This window comes from Ascaphus truei, chromosome 9 (genome assembly GCF_040206685.1).
Source record: "Ascaphus truei isolate aAscTru1 chromosome 9, aAscTru1.hap1, whole genome shotgun sequence".
NCBI classification, from domain to species: domain Eukaryota; kingdom Metazoa; phylum Chordata; class Amphibia; order Anura; family Ascaphidae; genus Ascaphus; species Ascaphus truei.
Genome location: NC_134491.1, coordinates 26,819,103 through 26,833,295, shown reverse-complemented (window position 1 = coordinate 26,833,295; position 14,193 = coordinate 26,819,103). Strand labels below are relative to the sequence as shown.

Genomic DNA, 14,193 nt, shown 5'->3' with positions numbered 1-14,193 from the left:
GTATATTAACCTTTCAGGTGACCGTTAGACGCAAATGGTCACAGGGTCTGGTACTCCAGGGGCCCCATGACATAGTTGCTACGTCCTAATGGTCTGCCCGTTTTTCTAGGTTGAGATCTATCAGTAAGTGGAACGGAAGGACTAATCCCTTCGATTCACTCATCATTAACGGAGCGTTCACGTGATCGCGAGTGCAGGAGGGGCCGATAGGATGGGCTGCAGGTACCCCGAGGTGCTAATTTGAAAGATCCTATCAAATGCTCAGTAAGCTTCAAAGACCAGTCATAAAACCTCACTGAAACTAGAGACCAAAGGGTATTATTATTATTATTTACCATTACAAATTAACATAAATTCAAACAATTCAAGTTCTGTACAAGTTAATCAAATGAATAGAATTACACTATGACAAATAGTAAAAGATCTATTTCACTCTCACGGGAGCAAGGGTATTTATTACATGTAATATGTATTCATCCATGGGGTTCCCCTGAGTATGGGTACCATTAATCTGTTAACTACTGGGAGAGAGTTATTAAGTACAGTATGTTATAGTCCCTGACTACATTGGACATTAAAGAATTGGACTATCCCGTTTATCCAGTCATAAACGTGTCCCTGGTCAAAGGAAAGTGACAAATGACTGTCAAAACACAACCCTACGGGCCTGTCATGGGATCTGGACTTTCTCTTAGATCAAAGAGTTTTTGAGTAAGAAGATTCAGGTCTGAGAATCAGATTCTAAGACTCATATTGGGGGTACACTGTGGAGGTGAAGGAGCCTACTACAGAACTATCGCTGGTAATGTATATGTCTTCTGCTTTGCGCCCTTTTATTTTATAAACGGTCTGATCGTATTCATTGTCATTTTGTAAAACTTTTTCCTGCACAAGCACTGTAATGCCTTTTGTTGTATTAAATCGAAAAGTACTGTCTTTGCGCTCTTATTGAACTTACTACTTTTCATTTTTAGACACATTTTGCAATATTGTTGTTAATTTGTATATTCTTCTGGGAGACATGGTACTCTCGAAGTATAAACCTTCCATTTTAACCTGGCTGTGCCAGCGTATTTAGGGCATAGTGCCAAGGTTTTGGGATGTGTGAGTGATCATTTATAGTGCACTGCGGGGAGGCAAGGCAACTAGGTGGCCAGTTGCGGACACGCACGCACGCACGCGCACACACACACGTGTGCTATAGGGGAAATAAATGGGGGGTTTTGTAGGGTGATGCTATAATTAAAGCAAATGGTTTTTCCACGTGGACTGGAGCTGATGGGGAAGTGCAATGGATTTTCATAGGGATGGCAACTATAGGGGATTTATTTGGGGACTTGGGTGATAAGGCAAGTACAGGGGATGTCTATGTAGACTGGAGTTAAGCCGCGCATATAGACGCTGACGTCACTGGAAAAATCAAATTGAAGTGACTTCCAGCGATCGCGACCAAGTCGCCGTGTCGCGCTTACTATAAGCGCACGCGTCGTCGCTGTCGCCAGCACTATAAGTGCGGCCCTAGAGGGAAAGTAAAGGAGATTTATATAGAGGAAGTAAATGGGATTTCTATAGGGAAGACTCAGGGATTGGTCCTCATTTTTGATAATTATTTGTTATTGAATTAATAACAGATATGTGCAATTATATGGATATATAGGGACGTAGCATCTTAAAAAGGGCTCAAGGGTAATAACTGGAAGGAGAAAATAAATTTCACCTAACTATAGAATTCCCCAACTAAGGGCAATAAATGCATTGCTTTCGCCTTTAAGGCCCTACTTAATATTAAGCAATCTCATTGACATAACCCCACCCATGGAGGTGACGACACGCCTTCGGTCAGCACCGCTTACTGGGCCTCATCTCCCCTGATTGGATGTCTGCTGGCCCCGCCTCCTCGCCATTGGCCGTCCTGTCAGGGTTGACAGGATCGGGGACAAGATGGCGGCTTCGCGATATCGGCGCTTCCTGAAGCTGTGCGAAGAATGGCCGCTGGATGAGACAAAGCGGGGCAGGGACCTGGGCGCCTTTCTGCGGCAGAGGGTGGCTCAGGCTTTCCGGGAAGGCGAGAACACGCAGGTCGGTGAACGGCAACCTCCCATTTGTCCATCGCTTCGCGGGAAAGGCACCAATATCGCGCAATGATTGGTAGCAGGGTGCTGGCGGCTCCTCCGATTGGCTGATGGAGCTGTGCGGTGATTGGTTGAGAGGAAGGAGGGGGTGGGGGAATGGGATTTTTGTTTAACAATACGGTGAAAATGGTTGAAGTGGAGTCTATTTAGTGCTACACATTCCTCTCTGACAGAGAGTATCTCCCCCTCTCTCCATCGCACTCTCTCTCCATCTAGCACTGGTCGATAAGGGCTGATGATGATGCAGTAAAATCTTTATCTGGCATGTGCCGGATAAGCAAAAATTCTAACTCAGAGTTATACATACTGTACTATATTACACGTTTTCAAAGAATTACAATACATTATAACATATAAAGTATAACATAGTATACAGGTACTCGCCAATCAAGTACAACTGTAATGTTCCTTGTAATCTTTGCTGAGGTGCTGTATAAACATGCAGTGGAGAGAAATCTTGCACTTAGTATGGGGTAGCACGTCATACACCCAGTATACACTATAACTATTTACACTGCTGTACACCATGTACTGTTTAGTTGGAGATGCAGGAGGCAGTGCCTCAGGGCCAAGTATAGCTGTAGAAAGTGATGCTGAGGGGGCTGAATGTTCACTGGCCCCATGACAAGCCCTGGAAGCTTTTCTGAATAACTCCCTGATATCAGCTTGCCTACATACTTTTATTTTTTGCATGAAAGTAGAGTAATTGTATAACCTTTTGTGCAGAATAACAAGTCGGACTTTCTGCAACTTTAGTTATTGTATCAAAAGCTGAAGCAGCATTAGCCCAAGTTAGTCTCTGTTCTTCAATAAAATCTTCAGCGTTTTTCCCCAGTGTCCTTAGGCTTTTCAGGATTCACACTATTATTTCTGCATCACTAACATTTTTCAGACAATCCAGGGGGAGCACATGTGGGGAACAAAAGACAAATAAAAAACAATTTAAGTGCAGACGTTTTGAATGAGGAGACCAATGATGTGTTGATATTCTTGGCTCTAAAGGTGAATATACTCACAAGATGGTTGTGGTTTTAAATGCAGTTAGCAGATAGGGCTGCTACCCATAAGGATATACTGGTGTGTGGGATTCCCTCCAGGCACGTCTCGTCAGTTGGGAGATGGTATATGTAGAGGAGAAAAACAGCACTACATAGCGCGATCTGATATAAACTTTATGTAAAAATTGATAAGCATATAAAATGTGCACTTACAATGTGCTAATTAAAAGTAAGCATTTATCACAATCAGTGTGAAATCTGTGGGTACTGTGCAGCTCTCACCGCCTCCCCTCGCCGTTCCGGAGTTCCACCAGAGGGTTTGAGCAGGGTTTTATATTATCTGTATACCATTTTTTGGTTTTATTTTATTTAGCTCACTATTTTATTACACTGCATTTATTGTCACTTAATGTTAAGTAGCTAGCGCCTTTTTTCACTTTAATTCACAATGCATCACTAACATGTCACTCCCAACTCATTATCGGCTTGAACCCACTCTTCTATCTCACATTCTCGAAGTTTGTAGAAGGAATATCCTTCACCGTATCAAGAATGTGTGCTAATATATTTTTTCTAGGTCTTTTGTTAAAGCCTACAAATTCTCCATCATAGAAAACTCCTGCAAACATAACACTGGACCACAATTTTCTCCAAGCCCTGGCATCTTTTATCTTATAAAGAGATTACAAGTTCTGGATAGGGTCTTCATGATTGATTAACTTTCTCAGAAAATCTCTTCTGTAATAACATTCCATATTCTGGATAACCGTAGGTCCATGGTCCATAGGTTGGATCAATGAGGTAAAATTGGCATACAGGAAGATGGTAAAAATATTACCGGTCACCAACTCGGATTCATGAGGGTGAGCGCGACACTTGTCTAATAAAAGAATAGCTTTGCTATCTTCAGATTTCCGTATTTTGTCGAACATTTTCTTTCTCTGAGGGTGCAAAAACATAATGAAACCATTCATAAAAAGTCTTTGTCCATCCATGAATTACTTTGCGCTTTGTAAACAATAGGTAAATGTGCAAAACCTTTCAAAGCTCTAGGACGATTATATTTCCCAATCACCAAAAGCTTCCCTTTATGCGTGCCTGTAGCATTAGCACATGTAAACACAGTTATTCGACCTTTATTCTGCTTAAAACCAGCAGCCTTAGATCCGCTCGCACCGGCTGTGGTAGAATTAGGCAACGTTGCTGACATAGGCCAGTTTCACCTGGATTATACATTTGGTCAGGGGGATAGCTCATATTCAGCAATTAATTTATTACAAATTACACAATATTTTTCTGCAGCTTCGTGGTCGAACGATTTTTGTTCACAGGACACATCTAGCCTTCTAATGCCATGAGACGTTTTAAACATGCAAGCCATCCATCTGAAAATGCACATGGTTCAGTCAATTTAATTTGCTTATAAAAATATTTCGCCTTTTCAATGAGCATTGGTGCCAAGTCAGGGACTCCCCTCCGATTGTTTCAACGAAAACCGTCCGTACAAGACATTGTCTAGCTGCTCTAATTTAGTCTTATTTGGGTACGGCATTGTTCAACAGCTTTATTTGTCTCGGAACTAGCAAAGACTTTGAGCAATGGTTTCTTTTGAGCCTTGATATCATAGATTGTTATTTAGTGCCGGAAGTTGTCTCCGCCCGGAACTCGGGTCCAACGTCTGCATTCCGGCTGCAGGGCACCGACCTGCTCCACTCCGCCGTGGAGCCCTTCAGGTAAAATGATCGGGGAGGGGGGGAGTGAGTGTGGGGAGTGTAGGAGAATGGTAACTTGTGGGATTGCTGATGGTGGGAGGAGGTGCCCAGGTGGAGACTAGGTCTGGGCTGCGGGAATGTTGCCAGTGGCCCTGCTGGTCCCTAATAAATGTCCCGTAGCGGATGGAAACTTTTTTTATTTTCCTCATGGATACCCAGTGTGCGGGGCCTTCTTACCAGAGTTCCTGTTTGGGTGATGTATATTTGGTTAATCCATCATACATGCTCACATTAACTTTATGTATTTTGATTAAGGTGTGCCTACCTTTTTCACATTTTTGTTTGCATTTATTCTCATATACACTCATACATCACCCAGGGCAGCAAAATGGCCTAATATAGGTCCCTTGAGAGGACAGAAACATTGGATTATGTGGACTTGAATACACTTTTTTTGATGCTTCTTACCTGTGTGGTAATGTTTCTCCTCACTGCATTCACCTCTGTAATGATTATCCCGGTTGCTGCCTTGGGTGAGTTAGTAATTCCCTCTATACGTGCACACGTCCAAACATAATATATATTTTATTCTGCAGGTTTCTGATCCAGACGCCTGTGACCAAATGTATGAGAGTCTGAGCAGGATTAACAGCAGCTACTACAGAGACAAGGTAACAGTGACACAGGTTGTCTGTCACTCCAACTACAGGGTAAATCAGGGAGTTTGTCCCTTCTACCACAGGGTGACTCAGAGAATTTGTCCCTCACCACAGGGTGACGGTGACACAGACAAAAGGGACATATGGAACATGGATTCTCACCTTCCCCCTCAGAGACAGTGACAGAGGGAAGTTATGGGACATTGATTCTGTCTTTCCCCCTCAGGGTGATACACAGAGGGGACCTATGGGACATGGTGTCTGTCCTTCCCAACAAAGGGTGACACAGAAGGGATCTGTAACACATGTCTTCACATCAATGGCCACCAGAGGGAGATTGTAAATAGAAAATATTGTAAAGCATTTTAGCTGTTCACTGCCAGAGGCCTGCACCACGGTGACCATCTTAATAACAACCGATGCGCTCTTTATGTCTCTTCACTATTAAGTACCCACGTCTCCGAGATACAAGCTTCACTGAGGTTACCGTGGAAGAATATCGCATGGTGCTGGCAACAGGTGAGGCTGTATTATTCCTACATGCTCTTGTCCTCGCCTGCCAAATGCAACATCTACTCCTTCTGGTGTCAACCCCTCCAACCTCATACCCATCCCCTGCCACCCTCCCTCCTCTCTCCCATTCTCCTGTGCCCTTTGGAATGCTCACTCCCTTTCTAACAAGTTCCTCTCTGTGCATGACTTCTTTCTCTCTCACTCTCTGCTCCTATTTGCTATAACTGAGAACAGTCTCACTCAGTCTGACACTGCTCTGGAAGCTGCCCTCTCTTATGGTGGCCTTTCCTTCTCCCACACTCCGCGCCCTGATGACGGGGGTGGAGGCGTGGGGCTACTCCTCTCTCTGCCGCTACTGTACCCTTCCTATTCCTCCCTCTTTCTTTTCCCTCCTTTGAGGCTCACACTGTCCAGATCTTCTCTCCTCTCCCTGTCCACGTGGCAGTCATTTTTCGCCCACCTATCTCTACTCATCCCCCTTCTGCCTTTCCCTCTCACTTTGAATCCTGGCTCTCTTTTTTTCTCTCCTTAGACTCTTCTTTTCTACTCCTTGGGAACTTCAACTGCCACATTGATGACCCCTCTCTCCCTTGGGCTTCCCGCTTTCTCTCTCTAACCTCTTCTTCTTTTGGCCTTGAACAGTGGACTGCAGCCAGCACCCACAAGGATGGCCACTACCTAGACCGGTTTTCACTAAAAACGTTTCTCTCTCCGATTTCTCCTTTTCCCCTTTCCTCTCTCTGACCATCACCTCATCTCATTTTCTCTCTCTCGCTTCTCCCCTTCTCCACCTCCATCTACCGCTTGGTTCTGCAGAAACCTGTGCTCTATTAACCTACCAGCCTTTTGATTCCACTTTATGCTCCACCCTCTCCTCTCTCAGTTCTGAATACAGACCCTGACAACCTGGTCAGGAACTACAACTCTGCCTTATTCTCCTCTCTTGATCTACATGCCCCACTTTCTCTCTGCCGTATTCGCCCTCCTAACCCCAGACCCTGGCTAAATTCCCACACGCGCGTGCTGCGTTCCTCCACTCGTTCCTCTGAACGCCTCTGGAGGAAATCTCACATTCTCGCCGACTTCCTTCACTACAAATTTATGCTATCTTGTTTCAACTCTACCATCTCTCAATGTAAACAAACCTACTTTTCTTCATTAATCGACACGCACAAGTCTAACCCATGCCGACTCTTCTCTGTCTTTGACTCTCTACGCAAACCACTCACAAATGCCTCTTCTTCCTCCATCTAACCTCAAGACTTTGCTGACTATTTTAAGGAAAAGGTGGAATCCATACGTCAGAACATCCCCTTTGTTTCCTCCTCCCATCCTACACCGCTTCCTAACTCTCCTCCTGCCTTCCTTGACTCTTTTTCCACTCTCAGAGGAGGATGTGTCACTGTTGATCTCCTCTTCTCCCTCTACCACTTGCCCTCTTGACCCCATTCCCTCCCATCTCCTAAAAACCTCTTGCTCCTACTGTAATCCCTACGCTCATACACATTTTTAAATCCTCCCTCTACTCTGGTACCTTTCCATCCTCCTTCAAGCATGCAACAGTTATACCATTACTCAAAAACAGCAAGCTTGACCCTACCTGTCTTTCTAACTATCGACCTGTCTTCCTCCTGCCTTTTGCCTCTAAACTCCTTGAATGTCTTATATTCACTCGCTTGCTCCACTTTCTCAACAGCTATTCTCTCCTAGACCCTCTTCAATCTCGGTTCCGCACTGCTCACTCGGCTGAAACAGCCCTCACTAAAATAACTAATGACCTCCATGCTGCCAAAGACAGAGGTCATTACAATCTGCTCATATTACTCGACCTCTCTGCAGCATTTGACACCGTGGACCACCCTCTTCTCCTTCACATTCTCCATATTCTTGGTATTCGGAACAAAGCTCTATCCTGTATCTCCTCCTACCTCTCCCATCGTGCTTTCAGTGTCTCTTCTGCTAACACCTCCTCCTCCTCTATTGATCTCTCTGTGGGGGTACGCCAGGGCTCTGTCCTGGGACCTCTTCTCTTTTCTCTGTATACACTTTCTCTAGGTGATCTAATCACATCTCTTGGGTTTAAATATCCCCTCTATGCTGACTACACACAAATCTACTTTTCAACCCCCGACCTTACACCTGCTGTACAAACCAAAGTTTCTGAATGTCTCTGCTATATCATCCTGGATGGCCCTCCGCCGCCTTAAACTTAACATGGCAACAACAGAGCTCCTCATACTTCCTCCCAAACCTGGCCCTACTACCTCCTTCAATAGAAAGAGGTGATCTGGCACACAATCAATGAAGCACTATAATGTCACCTGCCGGTGCCCACGGACGAAGGGGGGTCGTCCTACCAGGTCCCCAAGTGGTATCAGGGTAAAGGGAATAGTCCAGGCACACGGTCTTATCACAAAGTAGAAAATTTAATCCAGCATAAATCCAACGTTTTGGCTGCACACAGCCGAAACGTTGGATTTATGCTGGATTAAATTTTCTTCTTTGTGATAAAACCGTGTGCCTGGACTATTCTCTTTACCCTACTACATCCTTCCACGTTACTGTTGGAAGTACGATAATTCACCCAGTAGCCCAAGCACGCTGCCTAGGGGGTCACACTCGACTCCTCTCTCACATTCTCCTCTCGCATTCAAAACGTTTCTAAAACCTGTCGCTTTTTCCTCCGCAATATAACTAAGATACGCCCTTTCCGCTGTTGCTCGACTGCTAAAACTCTGACTCAGGCCCTCATTCTCTCACGTCTTTATTACTGTAACCTCTTGCTGTCCGGCCTTCCCGCCTCTCGCCTGTCTCCCCTACAATCAATCCTAAACGTTGCTGCCAGAATCACTCTACTCTTTCCTAAATCTATCTCAGCGTCTCCCCTGCTGAAATCACTCTCCTGGCTTCCCATCAAATCCCGCATCTCGCACTCAATTCTCCTCTTCACTTTTAAAGCTTGACACTCTTCTGCTCCTCCTTACATCTCAGCCCTAATTTCTCGCTATGCACCATCCCGACTCTTGCGTTCTTCTCAAGTATGTCTTCTCTCTAGCCCCTTTGTATCTAAAGCCCTATCCCGCCTTAAACCTTTCTCACTGACTGCCCCGCACCTCTGGAATGCCCTTCCCCTCAATACCCAACTAGCACCCTCTCTCTCCACCTTTAAGACCCAACTTAAGACACACTTGCTTATAGAAGCATATGAGTAGCACCGTAGCTAATACTATACACATGATACATCAAGCTTTGCCCCCTGCAGACACACTTACCAGAATGCCCTCCCACTGTCTCTGTACCTTCTTCCTACCTACCAATTAGATTGTAAGCTCCTCGGAGCAGGGGCTCCTCTTTCTAAATGTTACTTTTATGTCTGAAGCACTTATTCCCATGACCTGTTATTTATATTTGTTATTTATGTGATTGTCGCGTATTACTACTGTGAAGCGCTATGTACATTAATGGCGCTATATAAATAAAGACAAACAATACAACTAACATTTCAAGCCATAGAACAGGTTATCAGGCCTATACATGGGGGGAATCGCATTGGCATTAGTCAAAATAAAACAGGTATCACCTAATACTGAAGAACTGATTTATTCTGCACTATCGCAACTGGACTAACATGGATATTTCCATTTTATATACATATCTATCTAGATACATATATCTGTGCATATACACACGTGTGTATGTGTGTGTGTATATATATATATATAATCTCTCCATAAACATAATATTATTTTAACCAGAATCCTGTTTAAATAAAGGTTGCACGCAGAATTTTCACTCACTCCTCCCTCTGGCCTGAGTGCAGAATTTAGGAACAATTCCTTGAATGAAATTGAGGTGGGATTTTTAATATACATTTTACCATTTCCCTTTTTGTGCCGGCAGATAGCCTGAAAGAGTTGGAAGACATGAAGAAGGGAATGTGGAAACGATTCCGAGAGAGATTTAATCCGAAAACCCAGCAGGACGGTGCGAAAGAATGACGCTATTGTTATTAGAACAATACAATTCCACTCCCTTTCCTGTATATGTACACACTGTCTGCTGTGTATGCACAATGTCCTATTAAACAGCTGCTTCCTATACCCTCCGTCTGGGTTTTGCATCCAAAAGGTTTTCACTTTAACCCTTTGAACTGTTGCCAGCACAATGTGTGTGTGTGTGTGTGTGTGTTCACTCAGAACACAGGCTGAGAGGGATAGACACTGCACACGAAGACCATAGATTGCCAAAAGATGTGTATTATACAAAATCCATAACTGGATTCTTCAATAGAAGGCAAACACACACACTTAAAAGATCCCCAAAAAGGAGCATGGAGCACACAATCAAAGCAAAACTATGCTTAAATGTCCATTTTAATTCTATATAAATCGCCCGCAAAAAGATAAAACAGGACTTAACGTTTCAGGACAGCAGCCTGCTTTTATATAGCATATTTTTGCCCTAGCTGTTCTCCATGATCCTTTATTGGATCTCTTGCAGTTACTGTGGTAATGGACCTAGTTAGCCATATTCTTTACGTTGGTTAAGCACCAGCTCCCACTGTTTAACCTGTTTTTGGAATTCGGTAAGTAAAGCAAGTCTGTTTGGTTTTCTCCAGACAAAGTTCAACTTTTGATGTCTCTATTCCCTTTGCAGAATAGTTACTGTACCTAATCTTTTCTGTGATCAGGCTGTATACTGTATATATAGACACTGGAGTTTTCACCCTGTTGATGCTATGGCTAATGACTATGGCTAATGACTGCCGCACAATTAGTTTAATAAGTAATAACTATATTTAGTGTTTTTAAGGAAACCGATGAATTATTCACTGAAAATATTCAAACACCCGGAAAGTTTAATAGTGTGTGTGTATATATATATATATATATATATCTATAACATTTGTGTGTGTGTGTGTGTGTGTATGTATGTGTATGTATACTCCGCCGTGTTCAACAGAAGAGTAGAAGCAGGGCGTTCCGTTCCTCTCTCACTAGCAGCAACTTGTTTGGAAAAGAGTCCCTTCAACACACAGGTCACGCCTAGGATTGCGTGATGATGGTGTGTGTGTGTATATATATATCTATATGTGTGTGTGTGTGTGTGTATATATATATATATATATATATATATATATATATATATATATATATCTATTTACACACACCCACACCCACACCCACACCCACCCCCCCCCCCCCCATGTAAATGAGACCGGCCGGTCAAATAATATTCCGACCTAGCAAAGTATATGGTGGGAACATGCGACATGGGAATATAATCACCCAAAAAGCCTGTAGGGCAAAAGATGGTAAAGATGGGAGTAGAAAAACCCCTAAAAATTCCAGACCTAAATTGAATCAACAGCAAACAGTCCCATGGTAAATAGTATCATAGATTGGAGAGAGAATAATGCTCCCAAAAACATGTGAGGCATAAAGATACGTGTACAGTACAGTATAGTGTCCAAGGTAATGTTGATAAGCATAAAGATACGTGTACAGTACAGTATAGTGTCCAAGGTAATGTTGATAAGCATATCACAAAGGGTTAATTCTGGGTGTAATCCACGGTAACCGTCGGCAGCAAAAACTACATATATATAACTCAGGTTAACACCAGTTGCCTGATAATGATAACCCCACAATGTAAAAGATGGTAATATATACAGTCCGGGGGCAGGCATTTAAACTGGGACCAAAAAGCACACACCCACACACACATATACTGCATAGTGCACAATAAATGAGTACTTCAGTATTAGGTGATACCTTTTTTATTTGGACTAACAAATAAAATTAGTCCAAATAAAAAAGGTATCACCTAATACCGAAGAACTCATTTATTCTGCACTTTCGCAACTGGACTAACACGGCTATTTCCATTTTATATACATATCTATCTATATACATATTTCCGTGCATATACACGCATGTATACAGTCATGTGAAAAAGAAAGTACACCCTCTTTGAATTCCATGGTTTTACATATCAGGACATAATAACAATCATCTGTTCCTTAGCAGGTCTAAAAATTAGGTAAATACAACCTCAGGTGAACAACAACACATGGCATATTACACCGTGTCATGATTTATTTACCGAAACGTCGGCTGCCCCGTGTTTACAATACACTTTGTTTTTTCACTTATGCTGCGGTGCGCTGTCTCTTTGTCATCAGGATCCCCCTGGCCACCATATGTCTACATTCATTTATGGGACGAGCATCTGCCTCCATTGACAAACCGTGAGTGCAAACTACCACGCTATTGACATTGTATATATATATATATATATATATATATATATATGTGTTCGACAAACCTATACGTTTGCACGCCCCGGGCGAGTGCATTTAACATCGTGCCGAGCTCCTATTGGCCCAAGCAGCACACGTGTGGTACTAGGTGGCGAGTAGATTTTTTTGTTTGGCGAGTAGATTTTTTGGTGATTTGTCGACCACTGTATATATATGTATATATGTATATATGTATATATGTATATGTATATGTATATATATATATATATATATACAGGCATACCCCACATTAACGTACGCAATGGGACCGGAGCATGTATGTAAAGCGAAAATGTACTTAAAGTGAAGCACTCCCTTTTCCCACTTATCGATGCATGTACTGTACTGCAATCGTCATATACGTGCATAACTGATGTAAATAAGGCATTTGTAACAGGCTCTATAGTCTCCCCGCTTGCTCACACCTTCGGTACAGGTAGGGAGCCGGTATGGCTGTTCAGGACATGCTGACTGGCGCATGCGTGAGCTGGCGTTTGCCTATTGAGCGAGATGTACTTACTCGCGAGTGTACTTAAAGTGCACTCGCGAGTAAGTACATCTCGCTCAATAGGCAAACGCCAGCTCACGCATGCGCCAGTCAGCATGTCCTGAACAGCCATACCGGCTCCCTACCTGTACCGAAGGTGTGAGCAAGCGGGGAGACTATAGAGCCTGTTACAAATGCCTTATTTACATCAGTTATGCACGTATATGACGATTGCAGTACAGTACATGCATCGAGTGTACTTAAACTGGGGTATGCCTGTATACAGTATATATATCTCACACGTCATAAGAAATACTTCACCCAAAGAATGATGCGATGAAGAAGACAGTACCAGTGGGGATCAAAAAGTATATTGTCGATAGCACAAAATCCAATGTTTCGGTCAACTATAGAACGTTAATAAGGGCGGGGAATGTCCCACAGTGCCGGGGTGCTCAACTCCAGTCCTCAAGCCCCCTCTGCTTTCACCTGCAGCAGAGAGAGAGACACGCCAGGAGGTCTGAGTGGAGAGACATTCGCGAGGAGCTCCGGCAGTGTTCCACTGTATTGACAGACACCAAATCTCGCGAGTGCCGAGCCGCGTCACTAGCCGCGTCACACGCCACGGCCGATCACGTGGTACGGAAGTAACGGAGATCGCGGAGAGGACTGGCAACCGGCGAATCTACACGAGTGTGAGAGACTCGCAAAACACTCTCAACTGCTTGCTATTTACTCACACAATGTGAGTGGATCAGTCATATTTTATTGTTTTTTTTAATATATTAAATAGGTTTTACACATATCTTGTTCCCTTCCATTATTTCCCTCCCCCCCCTTCCCCTCTTGTGTGAGATCCATCCGCAGAGACACAGAAGTGCCCAGACAAGGAGCTCCTGCAGCAGCTGTAATTGACTTCTTGTGGAGAAGAATCTGGAGATCCAGCAGTCCAACAACAAGATCCCTAAAGCTACGGTGGCGAGTCCCAGAGAGGATTACATGCTTTTACGTGTCGCAGCTGTGTAAGCATATAGCTTACCAATTTTAGTCCATATAATTATAGATATACTGCCCTATGATCTTTTCTTGTGTTTTCTTCTTTCCCTGTCATATTTGCGCTTAGGTCACTCTTCTCCAGATTCAAAAGGCGGCGTCGTGGAGCCGCAGACCTAAATCGGCTGCAGTGTGTAGGGTTAGGTGTTAACCAGGGTATGTAGCTCATTTTGTAATATTGGCTCTTTTAATAGTGGTGTGATTAATTACCCCCACAGGAACAAATTGTTTAGAATTGCGCTGTGTGTTTCTTTTGTGTATATATATATATATATATATATATATATATATATATATATATATATATATATATATATATACACACACACACACACACT

The 14,193-nt window shown here is 43.3% G+C and overlaps 1 protein-coding gene across 1 annotated transcript; it reads left to right on the top strand.

Moving 5' to 3' along the window:
• The first annotated feature begins 1,876 nt into the window (after positions 1-1,876).
• On the top strand, positions 1,877-10,114 carry UQCC2 (ubiquinol-cytochrome c reductase complex assembly factor 2). The gene is made up of 4 exons (XM_075614024.1): positions 1,877-2,079; positions 5,439-5,513; positions 5,951-6,020; positions 9,915-10,114. The coding sequence occupies exons 1-4, from the start codon at positions 1,942-1,944 to the stop codon at positions 10,010-10,012; spliced, it is 381 nt and encodes a 126-aa protein (XP_075470139.1). The 5' UTR covers positions 1,877-1,941; the 3' UTR covers positions 10,013-10,114.
• Positions 10,115-14,193: the final 4,079 nt, after the last annotated feature.

Coding starts and splice junctions, on each gene's coding strand:
- UQCC2 (XM_075614024.1), top strand. CDS start 1,942: ATGGCGGCTTCGCGATATCGGCGCTTCCTGAAGCTGTGCGAAGAATGG. Junction 5,514..5,950: donor GCAGCTACTACAGAGACAAG/GTAACAGTGACA, acceptor TTCACTATTAAG/TACCCACGTCTCCGAGATAC. Junction 6,021..9,914: donor TCGCATGGTGCTGGCAACAG/GTGAGGCTGTAT, acceptor TTGTGCCGGCAG/ATAGCCTGAAAGAGTTGGAA.